The sequence below is a fragment of the Culicoides brevitarsis genome, chromosome 3 (genome assembly GCF_036172545.1).
Source record: "Culicoides brevitarsis isolate CSIRO-B50_1 chromosome 3, AGI_CSIRO_Cbre_v1, whole genome shotgun sequence".
NCBI lineage: Eukaryota > Metazoa > Arthropoda > Insecta > Diptera > Ceratopogonidae > Culicoides > Culicoides brevitarsis.
In genome coordinates, this window is record NC_087087.1 from 8,948,579 (window position 1) to 8,970,296 (window position 21,718).

Here is a 21,718-nt window from a genome sequence, read left to right on the forward strand (position 1 = left end):
TTTTTGACTGAAAATTTTGAAAAATAGAAAAAAAATTACTTTTGAACTGGATTAAAATTAAAATAAAAAAATAAATAAATAAATTTTAAATAAAAAATAATTATTAATTAACAGTAAATTAAAATTTATTTAAAAAAAATAATTGATTCAAAAAAAAATATTAGGTATTTTTTTAATTTTAATAAAAATTTAATTTGATAAAAAATTATTAAAAAAATCATTTTCATTTTTAAAAAAATTTATTTAAATTAAAAAAAAAATAAATAAAAAAAAAAAAATAAATAATTTTCATTCAAAAATATTTATTGCAATTTTAAAAAATTAATTTCTATAAAAAAAATAATTTTTATTTAAAATTAAATTTAAATTTATTAATTTTTTAAATTTTATTTTAATTAAATATTTTAATATTATAAATTAATTTAAATTAAATTTATTTAAAAAATGATCAAAATATTGACAAAATTTAAGAAATTTCTCGTTTTCGATATTAAAAAGTACAAATTTTAAACATTTTCGATAATTGTAACAACCTTAGTGACTGAAAATTGGATTTCTAACTTATTGTCACGTGGAATTCCTCATGAAATCCACATGAATTAACGAAATCATTAAACAACAATCAAAACAACACGCCCTTTTGTTGCTACTTTCCTTGTTTTTCATAATTTTAAGCCATTTCAACGAACATTTCCCCGTATCCGAACCATGGATAGCAAGAAAGCCATTTGTATTTTACTAATTTTATGCGGATTGTACTCGAGTTGTAAGTAAAAATCGTTAAAACATGAAAAAACTTTTCTGGATTTACAAAATTTCCTAATTTTTTTTAGGCTCCGCTTTGGAATGTTACGTTTGCAGCAATCAAACAGACAACACAGAAAAGTGCCTCAACACAATAAAGACCTGCGAGTACGACGAAGATGTTTGTTTGTCGGAAGTTCGTTGGGGATCGACGCCTTATTGGAGTCTGGGCGATCAACGGCAGTATTATGTGTCGAAGAGATGCGCCAAAAAGGACATTTGTCACAAAATTCGGACTAAATATATGCCTTATTGCACGCGAATCTGGTACGAGGACTGGACTTGTTCGGAATGTTGTTTAGGAGATCGTTGCAATTATTACGTGATTAACACATCGACGAAGCAACAGTTGTCTGGCGTACTTTTTGGCTTGATTTCGGGATTTGTGGCCTTGAAAATGATGTGAAATCTCGTTTTTTTGTGTAATTTTTAACTTTTTTTTTAGGTTTAAGTCGAAAACAATCCGTCCAAAATGTTGTTTTTACAAATTTTAACGAACAGAAGAAATAAAGACAAATTTTAATGAAAATTAATTTGTTGGGATTTATTTTTTATTTTTTTTCATTTTTTATTTTTTTTTTGTCAAGAAAATTTCGAGCGGATTGAAAAATTTTTCAAGTCAAGCGGTTTTAAAATTTTCAAGTCAAGAAAATTTCGAGCGGTTTGAAAATTTTTCAAGTCAAGCAGTTTAAAAAATTTTCAAGTCAAGAAAATTTCGAGCGGTTTGAAAATTTCTCAAGTCAAGCGGTTTGAAAATTTCTCAAGTCAAGCGGTTTGAAAATTTTTTCAAGTCAAGCGGTTTGAGAATTTTTCAAGTCAAGCGGTTTGAAAAATTTTTAAGTCAAACAGATTAAAAATTCTCAAGTCAAGCGGTTTGAAAATTTTTCAAGTCAAGCGGTTTGAAAATTTTTCAAGTCAAGCGGTTTGAAAATTTTTCAAGTCAAGCGGTTTGAAAATTTTTCAAGTCAAGCGGTTTGAAAATTTTTCAAGTCAAGCGGTTTGAAAATTTTTCAAGTCAAACAGTTTGAAAATTTTTAAAGTCAAGATCTCGATTCGAAAATTTTTCTAGTTAAGCGGTTTGAAAATTTTTCAAGTCAAACAGTTTGAAAATTTTTAAAGTCAAGCGGTTTGAAAATTTTTCAAGTCAAGCGGTTTGAAAATTTTTCAAGTCAAACAGTTTGAAAATTTTTAAAGTCAAGATCTCGATTCGAAAATTTTTCAAGGTTTGGAAATTTTTCAAGACAAGCGGTTTGAAAATTTTTAAAGTCAAGATCTCGATACGTAAGTTAAGCGGTTTGAAAATTTTTCAAGACAAGCGGTTTGAAAATTTTTCAAGTCAAACAGATTATAAATTCTCAAGTCAAATGGTTTGAAAATTTTTCAAGTCAAGCGGTTTGAAAATTTTTCAAGTCAAACAGTTTGAAAATTTTTAAAGTCAAGATCTCGATTCGAAAATTTTTCAAGTTAAGCGGTTTGGAAATTTTTCAAGACAAGCGGTTTGAAAATTTTTCAAGTCAAGCAGTTTGATAAAATTAATTACGAAAAATTTTAAACACAAATTTAAATGAAATTGAACTTTTTATTGACTTTCTCTCGATTTTTAACGTTGCGCACTCTTGGCGATCTGATCTTTCAACAAAAGAATGCTGTTCCGTTGCTCCTGTGGCAACATTCTGATTTGCTCCTCCGTCAATTGCAACACTTGCATGATCAGCTGTGCCTTTTCCTGATCCGAAGCATCGTTTGGAATGCCAGCGCCACGTTGAATTTGTTGCATTGTCGGAACTTGAGCTTGTTGCGATGGCGGCATCACTTTCGTTCGTGGATCTGCGGGACGTTGACGTGGATCTGCAACGAAAGGTTGAACCGCTGGTTGACGAACTGCTTGAACCGGAGGTTGTCCTCTGCCGAAATCCATCGTCATCGAACGCAAATCTTGATCCATGCCGAGATTTGGCGCTACTTGCGGCGGCATTTGACGCGACAAACGCGGATCACGTAAATCAATGTCGTTCCCGAGTGGTTGAAAACTGCTAATTGGCGGCACAGGTTGAGGCACGTTGACCCCGACGCCTGTAATACTCGCGGGATTCATGACACTTTGACTCGTAAGCACGGGAGGCATTTCGTTGCCGCGTTGCAAAAATGTCAAAGCAGTTGCGGGATCCAAAATTTTCATCACAACTTGTGCTTGGAGCAGTGCATAAGCGAGTTGGGGGTTATGAATGAGCATTTGACGCGCTTCAACCGGGTTATTTTGGATGCAACTCTTCATTTGTTTCATCAATTCGAACATTTGCTCGGGCGGAAGTGATGCCACAGTCTTCGTGATGATTTCGGGAGCTTGTTCGGGTTCGCAAGAATCGCCATAGGGGTTGTCAACTTGCGGTCCTTGCAATAAAGCCGCCATTTCCATGCGAGATTTCTCCGTACAAGCATTGTCGACACGCAAAGTACGCCCCCCGATCTCGTATCCGTTCAAATTTCGCATCGCACTGAGCGCTGTCTCTTGATCTTTGTACTCGCAGAAGCCATAACCCTTCGGTTTGCCACTTTCACGATCAAATACCAACCTAAAAAACGAAAAAATTATAAAAAAATTCAAAAAAATTGAAAAAAACGAACTTTAATGAGATAACAGGACCAACTTCACTGAAAATATCTTTGAGCTTTTCCTCGGTTGCCTCATACGGAATGTTTCCAACTAAAAATTTGACAAAAAAATTATTAAAACATCGGATTAAAGGCAAAAAACTTACCGAAAACCGATCGCATGGACTTATCCATGATGGATTGATCCTGATTTTTGTCCATTTTTATGACTTTTAACTCGTCGCCTACTTCGTAAAATTGATTTTTATTCCAAAATTGGCTTTTTTCGTCCTGAATTTGATGTAAAAAATATTTAAAATTTGTTTTTATGTTTTTTACAGCGAAGCGGCGAATCGTGTTTTGACAGCTCCAAGCCACTGATGTATTTTTTAAAGTCAATTCGCTTCGATGTCAGGTCCGGGATTCATTTTTACTGCCTGAAAAATAATTTTTTTCATGAAAATTTATTATTTTTTGGGTTTAAAATTTTTTTTTCGTAAGTATTTTTAATTTTTTAATGAAATTTAATTAAAAATAATTTTTTTAAAATTTTTTTCAGGGACTTTGGATGAAATTATATTTTATACCGTGGAAAATCCAGACAAAAAATGTCATGTGAACGTCAAATGACTCATCTGTTGTGTAAAAAATGTTTGATATCATAGCGACTCCTCATCTTTTTCTCGAAATTTAAGACAAAATCCCGTGAAATCAAGTGAAAAAAGTAGTTTTCGCGACACGAGAATGGCCAGCGATGCGAGTGACAGTAGCGAAGAGTTCTACGATGCCGAAGATTCGACCCCAAATTCCTCAAAAGTGTCCAAGTGAGTGTCTCCGTATATCGCAACAGTGAAAAAAAAAGGGAAAAATTGCATCAAAGGGCGGTGCATGACTTTCTTCGACACTTTTCTTGTTGATATGCATGCGTTGCAAGTACATTTCGCGTACAGCTGGACAAGCAAGAATTATGCAATCACCTTTTGGGTGCACGAAAACTCGTTTCGTTTCATGTAAATTACGACGTCGATCGTAAACAATGACTAATTGATCGATTTGCAGCGACTTGTCTAATGAATTGCCGTATAAAGTGCATGCGAGCCAAGGATTTTTCTGTGTGTAATTGAACATTATTCGCTCGAACAATTCGATTTGCGAGCAGGAAAAATTGATAAAAAACTTTTCTTATCGATATTCACTTTAATTACATGCGAGATAAGGTGTCGTCGCGCACTCAGTCGAGCATTTATTGTCGCGCGGACCGAAACCACTAATTAAATTAAGGCGAAAAAAAAATTATGCGACCTCCATTAACGACAATTTGTGACATTTTTTATTGCAGGAAACGATCGCCGAAGACGAAAGATGAGCCATTTACCTTTATTGCGGCGCCTCCAGTCTTGCCACAGCAACAAATCCCGTCAGAGACGAAAATTCCCGAAACGAAGCCCGATGCGCTGGATAACGTGTCGTCGTCGTCATCGACGTCAGTGACGACCACGGGAACCGTTAAGGAAACGACAGATAACAAAATCCCAAAGGTAGAACTTCACAATCCTTCAGGTCAAACAATTCCGCCTACCCCGATTACGATCGTCAATAAGGATGATTTTCAATTTGCGGAACCGCAGACCGTAAGAACTGTACGATAAAATGCATTTTTTGTAAATTTCTCTCTCACTTTACGCCCAATACGGGATCGTAGAAAGTAAAAAAGTAGCTGGTGAAGTCGTAAAAAAACAGTTCTTGCTTAAAATTTGAGCTTCAGTAGTGTAATTAGTTGCTTCTGTAGTGAAAATGTAGTTGCTTAAAAGATTTTTGAAGGCAAATATTGAAAGAAAAGTGCAAGAAAAAGGCTTGAAAAGTGATTTTTTGACAAATTTAAGGAAATTTTGGGTTTAAAATGAGTTAAAAAGAATTAAAAAGTGATTTTTGTGAAAAATTTAATGGAAAAAAAACATTAAAAAGGTTTTTCTGAAACTCTAAAGAGCATAAAAGTGACTTAAAAAAATATTTTTGGAAATTTTAAGGACTCTCGAAGTTAAAAATGATAAAAAAAATTTTAAATTACTGAAAATTTTAAACCATAAAAAATTTTTTAAAGTCTTAAAATTAAATTTTTATCTTAAACTGCGACAATATTTAAATAAATTATCAGTTTTTAGGTAAATTTTGACTTTTGGAATACTTTAAAAAATTTTTAAAAGTAACAAAATAATTTTTTTCTCTTTGAAAATTTATAAAAATTTAATTATTTGTGCCTTTATGATGCCTTAAAAACTCTTTAAATATTCAAAAATTCGTCAAAAATTCTTAAAAAGTTAAAAAAAAACTTCTTGAAAGTAAAATTTGAGCGAATTTCGAGCTCTGAAGCCCTAAGTTTTCTTAAATATTTTTTAAAATTAATATTAATTAAAAATTTAATTTAAAAAAAATTAAAAATGTAGATTTTTGACCAATATCTCCTCATTTGATGTACAAAATTTTGACATCGATCATTTTAAAGGCCTTTATATAGCCTCAAATTTTAAATTAAAGGCTGAGAAAAAAAATTTTCAAATGCAAAGTTTTAGTTAATTTTGATTTATTTTTTCACTCTAAAGGTCTTTTTTTAATTAAAAAATAATTTTAATTAAAATTAATTTAAAATATTTAACTAAAATAAAAATATGAAATTTTTTCCTATTTTTTTTTTAATTTGACCTTCCAAGTCTCTGTTTTTAATCATTTTTAAGATCCAAAAATTTTTAAAAACTTCATGAAAGACTTGAAATTTTAAAGAAATTATTTTTTTTAGAAAAAAATAAATAATCCAAGTCAAAAATTGACTAAAATTTGACTTTTTTGCATTATAAAATTAAAAATTAAAATAAAATTTTATAAAAATATTTATCTGTGAAGCCCTAAAAATGACTTCTAAATTTTTTTAAAAAGAAAAAATAAAAAAAATCATTTTAAAAGTCATATTGATCAATTGTAATATCTTAATGAACCGTAAAAAGTAGTTCAAAGCCTTGAAACTGCGAGAAAATTACTTTTGACTACCATTCAAGCCAATTTTTCAAACTTTTCTCTTTCAATATTTGCATTTCCAATCTACCTACCTTTCACCTTAACTCTACATTTCACATCAATCACTCAATTTTCTTGCATGACACGACGTTTAAATCATTATTTTACTACCGTATGTTTTATCGAAATTCGCGGCGCGCGCTCTTTACTGTGTTTGATTAATACAAATTAAATTACTTTACATCAAAAAAAAAGTTTTAATTCACAAACAATCGCATTTATTTATTCTATCTTGTTAGTTGGTTCGGTTGGTCGGTGGTTATGGTTCACTCACTTTTTATTATTCATGCGTGCATTCCATAAATAATTTTTATTATTTACTTTTTTTCCGACTTAAATTTAATTTTCGAAGCGGTTGATGATAATAAATTCAATTCAATTCTAATTTTTTTTTCTTTTGTTAACCACTTTTTTCTTTAAAGTTTTTTTCTTCGTTGTTCGAATTGCACACAAGTGAAAGTTTTTTTTTATTGCTTTACAAGTTCATATGCGTTTTTGCCAAGTTTTATCGGTTAGTTCAGTGCCGAGTGCAAAAACGAACACGAGTGTCGGTAAAAATTGCTCGAAAAATAAAAAAAAGTTCTTATCATTCAATGAAACAATAAAAAAATCACCATAAATACTCGAAATCTACTCGAAATAAAGAGTGATTCATTGGAAAAAAGTTAAAAAAACAACTAAAAGGTGATTATCAGAGATCAGTTGAAAAAAATTCAAGATATGTTATCAGTGAATTTCTTTAAAAAGATATTTTGTGTGGGTTTACAGTTCATGATATGAGGATGAGTGTCGGGGAATTTCAGAAATTCAATTGACATGCAAAAAGGATTAAGATAATTTTGAGTGATGGTTTCGTTTGAATATCAAAGAAAAATTTTAATTAACCGATTGAAATTTTTAATTTGATAGAATCGGTTAAAAATTAGCAAAAAATTCCTTTCGAGGTTTCAAATTTGGATAAAAATTATAAATATTTCATAATTATTAATCAAAAAAATTTTTTTTAAAAATCTTCAAAAATTATTAAAAGCAAAAACTTTTTAATGAAATTCGAAAATTTTGATTAAAATCGGTTCGAAATCGGTAAAAATGTGGTAAGAAAAAAAAATAAATATAAATTTGTCATATAAAAAATCCTAAATTCAGATAAAAATGACAAATTAATAAAAAAAATAAATTTCTTAAAAAAAAATTAAAATTTTTAATAAAAATTAAGAAAATAATAAAATTTGTAAAAACTAAGAAATCTGGTAATATTACCGATTGTGAATCGGTAAGAAAGTTATTCAAATGTTGAGTAAAAAAATAATTAGATGAAACTCTGATATTATTGAAAAATTTCTTTGAAAAATTATTGATTTCAATAAAAATTAAAGAAATTTTTTGGTATAAATTGAGCAAAAATCCAAAATCTGCTAATAAGCTTATGAATCGGTAAAAATTTGTTTTTTCAAATATTTTATTTGCATAAAATTTATTTAGAAAAAAAAAAAATTAATTTAAATTTAGTCAATTCAAATTTTTGAATTTAAAAAGCTACAAATCGGTATAAAAACGGTTAAAAATTGGAAATATTTTCAATCTTGATGGAATTCAGTTAAAATTAAAAAAAAAATTTGTTTGAATTGAAAATTGAAGTTTTTAATAAGAAATTTAATCAACCTTAATGCAATTTATTTAAAAATTTTATTTAAATTTTTTTAAAAATTTTATTTAAATTTATTTAAAAATTTTATTTAAATTTTTTTAAAAAATTTATTTAAATTTTTTTAAAAATTTTATTTAAATTTTTTTAAAAATTTTATTTAAATTTTTTTAAAATTGTTCATTGAATTAATATTTTAAAAAATTAATGTAATTTATTTTAAATTAATGTAATTACTGAAAAAAATTCAGTAAAATTACAACAAAAAATATCAAAACACCCTACAAAATTCGGTTAACCCACAACTCTGATGTTTTTTTTGTGTTCGATAAACTTGTAACGCAACCCATTAAAATATTGATAAGTTTCTATATTTGGAAAACGATAACTCTCTCACTTATGCTTTGAATATCTATCATGTACACCTATTATTTAGTGTTGTTGTAATGAAATATAGTTCAGGTGTTTTGTCTCTATTATAAATTTTGAACGATTTATTTCTATTCGCTTCTTTTTCTCTGACAATCGTCATTCCATTGTCGCTTCGTTAAAACCAGAAATTAATTCCTCCTTTGAAATTTTTTTGCCACAGACGAGTCGTCAGAGATTCAAAGAGTTGCGACATTGCTTACAGAACGACGACGAAGAGAATGTCGGCAACACATTGACGCCCGATTCGCAAAATAGTTCCGTGGAAGGAGTTTTTGCGCCGCCAAAGTCCTCGCATCCCTTCCGCATTATCGAAAATGACGCAATGAGCATTCAGAGCATGACATCTCTCGGGCGCGTCGGAAGAATTCTCTCTGGAAGTGTCGATCCATCATGTAAGTTTAAAATTAAAAAAAAAAAATTAAAAAAATTAAAAAATTAAAAAATAAAAAAAAAAAAAAAAATGTTTAAAAAAAAAATAAAAAATTTAAAAAAATTTAAAAATTAAAAAAAAAATTACAAAAAAAAAAATTTAAAAAAATAAAAAAAAAAATTAAAAAATAAAAAAAAAAATTAAAAATTAAAAATTTTTAAAAAATAATTAAAAAAAAAAATTAAATAAAAAAAATTAAAAAGAAAAATGAAATAAAAAATTAAAAAAAAAAAAATTAACAAAATAAAAAAAAAAAAATAAATAAAAAATTAAAAAAATTATTTTTTTCTCTTTTCAGCTCTCAGTGTGGGTCGCGATTCAAACCAACTCTCGTTATCGAGCAGCACAAGTCAAATTCCCGCATTCGGTGCGTGTTCATCGACAACGCCAACAACCACAAGTACATCAACCACGGCATCCGGAACACCCGCCTCATCGTCGTCGACAAGCAGTTCGAGCAAAACTGACACATCTCGAAGCAGCACCGACAGTACCCAAACTTCTCGCGAAGAAATCCGCTCAAAAACTGCAACGCCCAAGAGTGAAATCGACGAATACCCATCAAATATGCCGCTTCAGGAGCCCGATGTCATCGCGAGCACAAAACTCGCGCACTCCAAGACAACCGACAGCATCATCACGAATCGCCCAATTCCGCCGCCGCGTCAAAAACGTCGCGGAACGACAGCAAACAAGGATCAGTTGGCATCAAGTATCAACAAACCCTTGTCTAGTTCGACGGAAAATGTCAGCACGTTACCAAAAGTTCATCCAAAGGTCGTTCGAAGTGACAGCGCGACACAATTAAAGCTCGTAATGCCTCCGCCGACACAAAATACCGAATCTTTGCCCGAAACGACGCCGCAAACGACAACAACGAGCACAAAAACCGAGACAGATAACGCCGCACAAGCGATCCCATGTAGTCCGGGCACGATTGACGCCATTCAGCGAGAACTTGAAAACTCGTTCGCGAAAGCGGCGACTTCTACGCCGAATCCGGGATCGTTTGCCGCTTTTAAACAAGGCTCAATCGCGAGAATCTCACATTCGTTGGGCAATTCAACGAATTCCGTGGCAATTGGGCAACAGCAGCCAAAGGAAATGCCGCGTTATCCGACGAAACCGAGTCCATCGAATAGTGCGAAAAGTAATTCGGCGCCAGCCAGAGTCAGGTAAACTTGGTTTTTAAGAAATTTTGTCAAAAATAATAATTTTTTTCTGTTTTAGTGCCATTGATCCGAGTGAAGGATTGGATATTTTCAAGGCGACATACGGAAAGTACGTTGTGAAGCCGCAGGACGGCGAATTCAACAAAGCAGAGGGCCCGTCACAGAGTGAAATGGAACGAATTCGTGCGGATTTGTGTGATATTGATCCGGCGAAGCGTGCGCAGTTTGCCAGCACGGGATCTAATAGCTTGGGAAATGGGCCAAGGTGAGATTTTATACAAGTTTTTAATAATTTTTAAAAATAAATCTTAAAAAATTTTCAAATTTCGGGTCAAAAATAGTATTTTTAATAAGACAAAAAATCTTTCGAATAAATTTAAAAAAAATCAAAAGTTTTAAAAATGTCTCAAAATATGCAAAAACTTATTGATCTTGAACATTTTTAATAATTTTTACTTAATTTTTTTAAAATAAAATTTTTAAGTGAAAAAAAAATGAAAATTTAATTAAAAAAATTTTTAAAAATAATTTTTGAAGGAATTTTCAAAAAATTTTTAAAAATTAAAAAAAAAAATTTAAGGAATGAAAATAAATTATGAGCCAAAAAAATTACGATAAAATATAAAAATTTATTGAATAAAAATAAAAATTTCAGAAAAAAAATAATAAAAAAAAAATTTTTTTGAACAAAAATAATTAAAAAGGAGCATTAATTTACATCAAAAACGCAAAATTTGGAAAAAAAAACAAAATTTTTCAATTTGAGACGGAGAACGGTGATCTAACTCAATTTTCAAAAATGGGTACATGAGCCCTCATGATAAGAGGATTTTGGCCCAATTTTTTTTTCATCCGTGAATATTAAGTCTTTTTTAAAATAATTTTTGATAACATTTGCTTTTTCGAATAAAAAAAATTAAAATTTTTTTTTTTAAATTTTTGGATTTTTCTAAACTGTTGTATTGAAAATGATATTTTTACAAGAATTTTCTTCTAAAAAAATATTTTTCAAAAATCATTAAACTTATGATTGAAAAATTTTTTTAAAAGTTTTTTTATGAAAAATTATTTTTCAATTTTTTAGTTGAATTGCTCTAAAATCAATTTTAAATAAAAAATGTTCAATTAGATACTTTAAAGTCAACGAAAATATTGATCAACGGTAAAAAATTCGAGCAATATTTTTCATTTTGTATGAAAAAGTATTTCAAATTTTTTTTTGTGCCTGGGGGCATTTAAAAAAAAAAATTTTTGGGACAAAAAGTTCATAAAAAATTTGGAGCGGCCTTATTAATTTTTTAAAAATTTATAAATTTATTTTTTTAAATTTTTTTTAAAGGTCATAAAAGTTTAAATCTTGCAATTTAATTTATTTTTCTTTTTACAGATACACATCCGACGCAAGCAAAGGCGGCAAACCGCTCACGGATCGCCGCAAGTCAGCGGGCGACGAAGAACTTCTGAAACAATTGAACGTTTACGTGAGAACACGAACAGATTCCGGTAAACCTTTATCTGATATAGAAATATTATCTCAAGTTCCTGTTAAAAATTTAGATACTGGTAGTGTAAAACGTTGAAATTTATTCATTTTGTTTGTTTTTGGTTTTTATTTTTTTTCGTTTCCTGCTTTCCTTCACCGCTTTAGGTGAAAATTTCCCGCTCTCAGCTGTGGAGGACAACATGCCGCAGTACATCAATCCGCTTTCGTTGCACATTATGCGTCTCACGAGTCACATTCGCGAATCGGATGACGAATCTGTCGTCGCTCCCGGCTCCGAGGCACCTGTCGAAGAGGAAGAAGGCGAAAACGAGGAAGAAAGTACCGCCATTAAACGCAAAACCGCCAAAATTAAGCGATTTTTCCGCTCAACCGTGGATAAAGCTAAAAGTATTGCTTCGGAAGTGTCACATGCGCGTCACAAAGAAGACGTCGCCGAAACCGTGGATCTCGTAAATCCCGAGCAAAATATCAAAATTAAGGCATCGAGCACAAATAAGGGTCCTTATGAGTTTACGAAGATCCAACATGTGCAAGATTTGTCCGGCGAGCATCAAGGAGCTGTTTGGTGCATGAAATTCAGCCCATGCGGCAGATTATTGGCAACCGCAGGGCAGGATCGTGTTTTGCGAATTTGGGTGCTAAAAGACGCTTATCCCTTTTTCCAAGACATGCGAACAAAATACAGCACGGAAACGCGTTCAAGCCCGACGCCGTCGCAAGAAAGCCTCGTTTCGCACCATTCGGCTGACGAGGCGATCGCGATGCAAGCTGCTGCCGAAAAATGCACGGGACCCTTCATGCCAAAGTCCTTTTGCAATTACACGGGACACACGAGTGACTTGTTGGATGTCTCGTGGTCCAAAAATTATTTTGTGCTCTCAAGTTCGATGGATAAAACGGTGCGTTTGTGGCACATTTCGCGTCGCGAATGCCTTTGTTGCTTCCAGCACATTGATTTTGTCACGGCAATCGCATTTCATCCGCGAGACGATCGATATTTCCTCAGCGGAAGTCTCGATGGCAAACTGAGACTTTGGAATATTCCTGATAAGAAGGTTGCTTTGTGGAATGAGGTTGATGGACAGTCGAAACTCATTACAGCGGCGAATTTCTGTCAAAATGGGAAATTTGCCGTTGTTGGATCGTACGATGGAAGATGTTTGTTTTATAATACAGATCAATTAAAATATCACACGCAAATTCATGTGAGATCGACACGCGGTAAAAATGCTACCGGCAAGAAAATTAGCGGAATTGAACCTATGCCAGGTAATTTTTTTTTGTATAAAATTTTTATTTTAAAATATTTTTTTAATTTAATTTTTATTTAATTTTAAAATATCTTTAATTTTTTGAATTACCTAATTTTATTTTTTTTAAAATACAAAAATAATAATAAAAAAAAATAATTATACCTAATAAAATTTAAAGTTGTAAAAAAATATATTTTTTTAAAAAATTAATTATTTTTTGTAAATTGATAATTTTGAAATATTTTAATTGATTTTTATAATAAATTAATTTTTGTTGGTTTATTTTTTAAAATAATTTTTAATCAATTTTAAATTAATTAACTAATTTTTAGTAAATTTTTTATTAATTTAATTTAAAATAAATTATTTAATTTAATATTATTTTGAATTTTTTAATTTAAAAAATAATATTTTAAAATAATCTTGAAAAATTCAATTAAATTTATATCAACATAGAATTAATTAAATAGGTATTATTTTAATTTATTTTTGATTTTAATTTATTTTTTTTAAATTATTTAAAATTATTTTTTTTTTATTTTCAAATGATTTATTTTAATTAATTTAAATTAATTTTTTTTAAATTAAAATTTTTACTTTTAAAAATTAAAAAAAAAATTTTTTTCATTTTTAAATTTTTTTTTTTCAAATTTCAGGCGAAGACAAAATCCTCGTAACATCGAATGACTCTCGGATACGTTTGTACGACCTACGTGATTTAAATTTAAGTTGTAAATACAAAGGTTACGTGAATGTCTCGCAGCAGATCAAAGCCTCCTTCAGTCACGATGGCAAATTTATCGTTGCTGGTTCAGAAAATCAAAATATTTACATTTGGAAGACGAATCATGATTATGCAAAATTAAGCTCGGTAATTTTTTTTATATTTTTAAACTTTAAATCAAGTATTTATGAGTTTTTTTTAACAGACACGACGCGATCGCAGCGATTTCTGGGAAGGCATAAAGGCCCATAATGCCACTGTGACTTGTGCAATTTTCGCTCCGCATCCAGAATTAATTATTAAGCCAGAAGTGGAAGATGAATTACCACCCGATTGTGTAAGAAAATTTTTAAATATTTTTTTTTTTGAATAATTAAAAATTCGTGAATCTAACCTCAAAAATCTGTTTTTGTCAAATAAATTCAAAAGTTTGCGATTCTTTTCGCAAAATTTCAAATTTTTCTAAAAAAAATTTAATTTTTAGACAACATTCGATTTTTTTTCAATTTTTTGATATCTTTACTTTAAATATTTTAGAAGCAATTAATTCGAAATTTGAAAATCGCCATTTTGCTAATTCAAACCTAACCTAAAATACTTTTTCGATCAAAATCTGACCTTTTTCTTCAATTCTTTCCTTTTCAGCCCCCCGATCCTCTCGTGGAACAACGCAGAAAAGGTTGTGGCGGGCACGTTCTAGTCTCGGCAGACTTCACGGGCTGCATCAAAGTCTTCGTGAATCGCATGAAGCCCAAACACAGCAGTTTACCATTCACAGCGTTGCAAGAATAGAAGCCATACGATGAAAAAAATGTTTTTATTAAAATAATTTAATAGTTTTTAGTCATTCACGGGATGGTTTTACGTTCACCAAGCACAAATTAATTACCGATTTTGGATTTTGTTTGAGAAAAATTTTTAACTGAAGTAACCGAAGCATTTCCAATTTTGCGTTTTTGAAACGCATTTTTAACATTTTTTTTTTGAAAATTTTTGAATTGAATTTTTTTTTTGGGTTTAATTTAATTTTTTGTCACATATTTATCAAAATATTTATTTAAAAAAAAAGTTTGAAAGAGTTTTTAATTATTTATGTCCAGAAATGCTCCATTGTTGATAAAAATAGGTAGAAAATATAAAAGATGTGTAACGTAAAAGCATTAAATATGAATTAATTGCCTCAAATTTAATAAAAAAAAAATTAAAAATTTAATTTTTTGTCATTTTAATATCAAAAATTCACATTAAGACGTAAAAAAAATCAGTAATTGTCATGAGATTTGAGCATAAAGTATTTTTCGTTGATCAGCGACTCGTAAGCAAGTCTATCGCTCTTCTCCGAGTCGTAAATTTCCATTTCTATCGGTTCATTGGGGTCCACAGTGTTGATCCGCTTGACGACACAGTACACATAACGCTCTGTGAGGGTCTCGCTCATCTTTTTCATCAAATCTTTGGGGCGCATATGGCGATTTGGCTTCAAATTCGAGATTTCTGCACTCACCCAGAGCACGGGAATGCGCTGCAATTCCTCCGGGCATTCAAAAAGCTTCTCAAACGGAAGTGTTTCAGTCTTTAAAAAGTCAATAAAGTGAATTTCCGCTGTTTTTTCGTATTCATTGACTTCACTGATGATCGCACGGCCCGAAGTTTGACGTGCTTGACACGTGGCGAGACACGGCGCTCTTAAAAAAATCGTTTTCAGTGGCTTCCGGAGCGTAATTGATTCCAAAGCACGTGAAATCGCCCGATAATTCCGACTTGAATTGATGCTCGGTTGAATTTCCAGCGTGCGCGGACCCGTTATTTGCAGTACGATGCCGTAAAATTTGTCGGGCAAGTGCGTGCGATCGAACGGGGGAAAGCTACGAATCTCATTTTTCGTAGCGGGAATCATCGCAGATGGCGAACGTGGTTCAAACGGGTCAAAACGACTCGAAGTCTCTTGCGGATTGAAAGATTCGACGGATAAATGTTCGAAACGACTGATATCCAAGCCGTCAGTTGGCACAAATTCTTCGATTATTTGAACGCCGTTTGCGTCAATTGAAATTTTTGAGTCGTTCACGGAGTTGTTGTACAAATTCAACTCGATTGGTTCGTAATATGGGTCAACTTTGACGTGAGGATCAATGAAGGCAGTTGAACGCACGGCATAATTGTTTTCGACTAAATAGTTGGCGATGTTGACGTTATCGAGGTACGTTTGGATGCGACACCATTTGAAATCGTCGGGTTCGATTATATTTCCGTTACTGTCTTCCTGATTTTCGATGGCGATGTTACAAGCTTTGTCGACAACCAGATAATGGACTCTATCACAGGCTTCGGTGCTCCAAGAGTTTTCCTTTGGAATGATTCCTGAAAAGAAAAATTTATTTTTTTTAATTAATTTGACAGTTTTTAGAATTTTTGACATCTGTCAATATTTTAATTTACGAGAGATGTCAAGTTTTTTGATAACATTTTTATTTTTGTATAATTTATATTAAAATTTATTAAAATATTTACTATTTTACACTTAAAAATTATCAAAAATTAATATTTTAAATTTTTTTTGACAGCTGTCATTTTGTCAAAAGTCAAATTTCAAAAAATGTCAAATCTTTTTATAAAATACTAACTTCTGTGGAATATTTTTTACAAACTTTTTTGAACAAATTCTTCAAAAAATTTTAATATTTTCAAAAATTTTAAGAAACTTCAAATTTTTTTTGACATCTGTCATTTTTTGAAGTATTGTATTTTTGACAGTTCTCTAAATTTTTATATTTGAGGAAATTTTTAAAAAAAATTCAATTTTAGAACATTAGATTGTTGAAAACAGAAAAATTTACAAATAATTTGACATTTGCTATTTTGTCAAATTTCAATTGATGTCAAAATTTTTGTAAAAATATTCATTTTTGAAGCATTTTTGTAAACTTTTGAAGGAAAGTTTTTAAAAAATTAATATTTGAAGTAAAAGATTCTCAAAAATTAACATTTTTAATTTTTTTGACAGTTGTCAAAAGACAAGTTTACATAAATGTCAATTTTTTTTTATAAAACTTCATTTTTGGCATATTTTAAAAAATATTTTTTATGTGATTTTTGTTGGAAAATACGATTTAAGGTTTTGAGAGTTAACGTTATTTTAAATGTCAAATCCATGACAGATGTCAAAAAATTTTTTTTAGTAAAATCTTTATTTGAAACATTTTTTTAATTTTGTGTCAATTTTAGTACAAAAAATCATTTAAAAACATAAAATTTCTTGAGAAATAAATTAATTTTTTTTTTTTTACATTTGTCATTTAGTTATCAAATGTCAAATCCATTAGAGATCAATAATTGTAGTAAAATCTCCATTCTTAATGAAATTTTAGATAATATTTTAGAATATTCCGCTTTAAGAATTTTTAATTTTTCAAAAATAATAAATTTAAAAAATTGTTGACATCTGTCAATTTTTCAAAATGTCAAATTTATGACAGATGTCAAATTTTTTTTAAAATTATCATTTTTGAATCGATTTATGTTGAAAAAATATTTTTTAAAATCATAAAATATCAAAATCAACTTTTTATCATAAAATTTTTGACATCTGTCATATTTCAACATAAAAATTAAATTTCTTACCATATAACTTCACTTTGTGCACATAAATGGGCAAATTGTACGCTACAACATCAATACAAATCTCACTTTCGAGAATTTCAACCTCCTTATTTCCATAATCTACGAATTCAACTTCGTACGTATCGGTTCTCGTGTCGCGTTTCAAAATCTTTCCGCGATAAAACATCTTATCGACGTGATATTTTACGAGACACGGCAATCCATTGACATCACACGGCAACCGTTTAAAATTTTCTTCGCCAATTTCGCGAACAACTCTGTTAATTTCAGCTTTCATGGCGGCAATATCGTTCTTAAATTCATTATCTTGGATGTAAATGTTCAAATCCGCATCGACATAAGTTGGCGTGCACGAGAACAGGGATTTGCGAAGCTCTCGTGCTGGTTCCCAATGATCGATTTGTTTGGGTTCTGTCTCGATGTAGATCGAAGAAGTCGGAATAGCATCATGGAGATCAGATTTTTGAGCAGTTACGTCGACGATGACATCTTTGAACATTTCTTGATGAATTTTTCGGGCTTCTGAGGTCTCATCGAGGTCCGAGTCGATTGTATGAGCAAAATTTACGCAATGGGCAACGCCATTTTTCACCATATTCTCGTTAATTTGGGTCCAAATGTGCTTTTCGGGCGCCAGGGCATCATCACTGACAACTTTGACGCCGTACAAGACAACCGGGAAAGCATCGTCGTCATCTTTGGGCTCACCTTGCATCTTCACACAGACTCGATCGAACTTGCAAACCATATTTTTGAACAATTCGATGCCAGTTTGAGTCCAACTCGGTAATCCAGCGACAGGTTTCAAGCCTGCGAGACGACATTTTTGCGCCGCATCTTCGTACATTTGGATTTCATGCGGAATTTGAGCCAATTCGTCGGCTGTGACATCAACTGTGACTCCATGATCCCGCAAAAAAACGGAAAATTTGTCATCGGAGACATTTTTAATGACACCGCGCATCCAAAAACGTGAATAATTCGCGATTGAGGCACGAACCAAGCAATAACCTTCATTCAAAAGAGGCACACAATCCATTCCGCGCACAATTTGACAGTCCTCGAGGTCCATCAACTCTTGAATTTTCATCTCCAAGTCTTTCAAATTGTGTCTTTCCTTCTCCAAACGGATGTAAAACTCGCTCGGGCTCTTCACAAAAGTCACAACACAAAAATCCCCGTACGTTTTGTGACGTTTTTGCTCTTTAGACTCTGACATGGCATCAAAATTCGACACAACATCATCCGTAATCTCCGTTTTTGTCTCAATTTGACTTTCGGGCCCGCACGAAATCGCCGCTTCGCCAGTTACGAGTTGCGTGTTTACGCAATAAATGGTATTTCCGTCGATGCCGCCCACAAGTCGCCGGATTGTGACTTCAAATTTGTCCTTTAAACGTGAATGGATCGTCACTTCGTATTTGCCAACTGAATGTCCGAGTAGAGTTTTAAGCAAATTGCAAGAACTGTTGCTCCATTTGACTTCATCGTTGATGGGACGAACGTCTTTCAAGGCGCAGCAATAAGAAACGGGACGTTTGTAGAATTCTTCAGTCAAGTGCTTCATGCTTTGGAAGTTTGTTTGGATTTTTATGCCGTAATCCACGAGAAATACTTCGAATTTGCCGTTGGTCAAGTCTTTGATGACTTTTCCGCGGCGATACGTGTCTTTGTAGAAAACGGCGCAACAACGACCCATCCAAGGAATGAAAAAGTTGAAATTGTCGACTTTGTAAAAGTTTGCCATGTCTTGCTCGAGGTCACGGAGTTCAGGGTAAGATGCGTACTGTAAAGAAAAAATATTTTGGGTTACTTTTTGTTTCAAGTCAAGATGAAATTTTTGAAAATAGTTTTCTTCATTTTTGAGGAAATTTTTAAAAAATGTTGAAATTAATGTAAAAATTTTGTTTTTTGTTTAAAATTTGTCAATTTTTCTTAAAAATTTGGTTATGTCAATTCCGTTAAAAATTTGAAAATCGCTTTTCCTCTAATTCAATTCCTGAAATTTTTAATTTTTTATACAAATATGTGAAAAATTATTAAATCTTCGTAATTTAATTATTTTTGACAATTTTTTTTGATAAAAAAAAATTTAAATATTAATTCAAAAAATTTCAATGTGGATTTTTTTACTAAATTTAAATATTTTTTTCAAAAATTTCCACAATAGAATTATTAAAAGGTCTAAAAATATATGAAAACCTATTAAAATTGAGACAGTTTTATTAAAAATTTCAAATTTGGATCGAAATTTGAAAAGTCAGTTCATAAATTTTTATTGAAAATTTGAGAATCGCTTTTTTGCTAATTCAAACAATATTTTTTTCCATTCATATTAAATGAAAATTGTTGATAACTTTCACCTGTATGAAAAAATTATTTTTTTTAAAGATTTTAACTACTTTATGACATGATTGAACAGCAAATTCGTAGATGCCAATTTAACAAAATTGCCATTAAAAGATAATTTAAAAATTTTTATCAAACATCTTCATCAAAAATCAAAAATGTGTTAAAAAATAAAAGAAAAAAAAAATTATTAAAAAAATTTACTATTTCTGACAAAATTTAGTGAAAAGTTTAAAAATGTCAATCCAAAAAATGTCCGTTAAAATTTTTTTGAATTTTTTTTTAAAACATAAAAAAGTTGAAATTTTTATTAAATTTTGTTTTTCAAAAAATTGGATTTGATGAAAATTTTCAATCAGAAATGAAAATTATTTAAAAAAAAATATTTTTTTAATTAAAATTTTTTAGAAATTCATCATTGTGGATCAAAATTAAAAAAAAAAATGAAAAACTTACGTCTATCAAGTAAATCTCGAACGGCGACACAACATTCATGATCTTTGCATTAAAGACATCATCACGTGGTATCATCTTAACGAACGACAAAGCATCTTTACGCATCATTTCCAACTGTTTTTCAACCTTTTTAGTAACACTCGTGATTGTTGTTGACGATCTTTTCTTAACTTCCAGCTTCTCCGCATATCCAAATCTCACCAAGGTACTGCGAATGGAGCACGGTTCATGTTTCGGGATGAAATCCACGTAAGTTGTTCCATTTTCCTCGTAAAAAATGTACATCATTGCTTCGTGACTACAAGAATAAATTTCAATTTTACTAAATTTTCAGTGAAATTCGTTACTTACTTCATGAGAACGATATCGATGAACAATTCCAACTCAGTAAAATTATCCATTGGACCGATTCCCATCATTGCAACTCGCATCAAGAAGTCAGAATTGTCTGAAAAAGCTTCCGGTATCACATAAACCTCTTTTGGACGACATTTGACGGTTTCTCCAATGTCCACGAGATAAACGGAGACTTGATTTTCTTGCTCTGTCGACAAAACGCGACCTCTGTGCCATTCTCGATTGGATTTTACGAGGTAAAGACCGTTAATTTCGATTTCTGTGGCACGTTGTTTGCTTCCCGCTCTTTTCAAATCGTTCGTGAGCTCAGTCCATATGCGAAATTTCTCCATCGGAATGACGTACATTTGTTCAAGCGATATAAAATTCACTAATTTCACGAGTTTGTAGTCGGAGGAGACTTCTTGGAACGATAAAATCGAAGAACTTGATGATTTTCTGGCTAAAATCGATGAAAGTTGACGACTCATGAGGTTATGCGGCAATCGTGGGAGCTTGTACGACGCACTTTGAGTAACGGGAGTGGGACCTTCGATGGATGAACGACGTGAGGATTGCTGGTTGAGGTAAGATTTGATCTCGAAACGACCAAAAGTGTCACAAAATTGAAGTTCGGAGGGCTTGTGATTGTCATTTTTGATGAATCTACGAAAAATTTAATCAAATTTACTTAAAAATCGTTCACAAATTATAAAAAATCAATACTTACGTGTATGGATTTTTGTCAAAATCAAAAGAAATCTCTTCAGGCACCTTTGAAAGAAGTTTCTTGCATTCGCTGAGGTTCACATGTAACGCTACCTTCCAATAACTTTCCTTGCTGGGACTGAAAGAGGCCAAATCCTGCATTTTCTTGTTGATTTCTTTCATGATTTTGTCGAAAACGGTCTTAACTTCGCCCGTTTTGGTCTCAGCTTTGGTTTTCATCGTGTCCAATTGTTGCATTAATTCGTCTTCTTCAATTTGAAGTTTGCCATGGAGGTAGTTGAAGTGTTCGTGGATTTGAATTTTTGTGTCATTAACGAATTTTTCATTGGTTTCGTTGGCAGTTTCAATTTTCTGTAACGAAAAAAAAAAAAATATTATAAAAAAAATAAAAATTAAAAATAAAAAATAATTAAAAATATTTTTAAAAAATAATTTAAAAAATTAAAAAATATTTTAAAAATTTTATTAAATTTAAATAATATTTTTGCCTTTTAAAAAGTTAAAAAATATTAAATAATTTAAAAAATAACTAAAAGTTATTATAAAATAATTCAAAATTTACAAAAACATAATTAAAAAATAAATAAAAATAATTTTAAAAA

General features: G+C 30.8%; 4 protein-coding genes across 8 annotated transcripts in view; 2 read left to right on the top strand and 2 right to left on the bottom strand.

Moving 5' to 3' along the window:
• The first annotated feature begins 590 nt into the window (after window positions 1-590).
• On the top strand, window positions 591-1,333 carry LOC134833204 (uncharacterized). Its single transcript, XM_063847444.1, has 2 exons — window positions 591-766; window positions 834-1,333. The coding sequence occupies exons 1-2, from the start codon at window positions 709-711 to the stop codon at window positions 1,208-1,210; spliced, it is 435 nt and encodes a 144-aa protein (XP_063703514.1). The 5' UTR covers window positions 591-708; the 3' UTR covers window positions 1,211-1,333.
• Window positions 1,334-2,374: 1,041 nt separating this feature from the next.
• Window positions 2,375-3,751, bottom strand: LOC134833844 (cleavage stimulation factor subunit 2). Its single transcript, XM_063848310.1, has 3 exons — window positions 3,564-3,751; window positions 3,430-3,508; window positions 2,375-3,377 (listed from the first exon to the last, which is right to left on the bottom strand). The coding sequence occupies exons 1-3, from the start codon at window positions 3,616-3,618 to the stop codon at window positions 2,405-2,407; spliced, it is 1,107 nt and encodes a 368-aa protein (XP_063704380.1). The 5' UTR covers window positions 3,619-3,751; the 3' UTR covers window positions 2,375-2,404.
• Window positions 3,752-4,039: 288 nt separating this feature from the next.
• Window positions 4,040-14,830, top strand: LOC134835794 (WD repeat-containing protein 44). 4 transcript variants are annotated; one of them, XM_063850760.1, is made up of 10 exons: window positions 4,040-4,220; window positions 4,736-5,036; window positions 8,703-8,934; window positions 9,271-10,147; window positions 10,203-10,409; window positions 11,532-11,707; window positions 11,793-12,917; window positions 13,558-13,772; window positions 13,831-13,962; window positions 14,271-14,830. In XM_063850760.1, exons 1-10 carry the CDS (start codon window positions 4,141-4,143, stop codon window positions 14,415-14,417), a joined length of 3,492 nt encoding a protein of 1,163 aa, XP_063706830.1. In that variant the 5' UTR covers window positions 4,040-4,140; the 3' UTR covers window positions 14,418-14,830. The 4 variants fall into 4 exon arrangements, with proteins under 4 accessions (XP_063706830.1, XP_063706832.1, XP_063706831.1 ...); XM_063850762.1 differs by having other exon boundaries at window positions 11,532-11,647; XM_063850761.1 differs by having other exon boundaries at window positions 4,736-5,027.
• The window catches only part of LOC134835793 (uncharacterized), an 89,754-nt gene continuing 82,833 nt past the window's right edge, over window positions 14,798-21,718 (bottom strand). For both annotated transcript variants that reach the window (XM_063850759.1, XM_063850757.1), the window contains exons 4-8: window positions 21,118-21,467; window positions 20,403-21,053; window positions 20,052-20,349; window positions 17,247-19,032; window positions 14,798-15,986 (exon numbers count right to left, since the gene is read on the bottom strand). In XM_063850759.1, the coding sequence (XP_063706829.1) occupies window positions 14,887-15,986; window positions 17,247-19,032; window positions 20,052-20,349; window positions 20,403-21,053; window positions 21,118-21,467 (4,185 nt within the window). In that variant the 3' untranslated portion in view covers window positions 14,798-14,886. The remainder of the gene's footprint in view (window positions 15,987-17,246; window positions 19,033-20,051; window positions 20,350-20,402; window positions 21,054-21,117; window positions 21,468-21,718) is intronic.

Excerpts from the sequence above, each read along its gene's own strand:
- LOC134833204 (XM_063847444.1), top strand. The coding sequence starts at position 709 with ATGGATAGCAAGAAAGCCATTTGTATTTTACTAATTTTATGCGGATTG. Across the intron at positions 767-833 it reads ATGCGGATTGTACTCGAGTT|GCTCCGCTTTGGAATGTTAC; the intron begins GTAAGTAAAAAT and ends AATTTTTTTTAG.
- LOC134833844 (XM_063848310.1), bottom strand. The coding sequence starts at position 3,618 with ATGGACAAAAATCAGGATCAATCCATCATGGATAAGTCCATGCGATCG. Across the intron at positions 3,509-3,563 it reads GTCCATGCGATCGGTTTTCG|TTGGAAACATTCCGTATGAG; the intron begins GTAAGTTTTTTG and ends TCAAATTTTTAG. Across the intron at positions 3,378-3,429 it reads GGTCCTGTTATCTCATTAAA|GTTGGTATTTGATCGTGAAA; the intron begins GTTCGTTTTTTT and ends TTCGTTTTTTAG.
- LOC134835794 (XM_063850760.1), top strand. The coding sequence starts at position 4,141 with ATGGCCAGCGATGCGAGTGACAGTAGCGAAGAGTTCTACGATGCCGAA. Across the intron at positions 5,037-8,702 it reads AACCGCAGACCGTAAGAACT|ACGAGTCGTCAGAGATTCAA; the intron begins GTACGATAAAAT and ends TTTTTGCCACAG. Across the intron at positions 10,410-11,531 it reads AGCTTGGGAAATGGGCCAAG|ATACACATCCGACGCAAGCA; the intron begins GTGAGATTTTAT and ends TTCTTTTTACAG.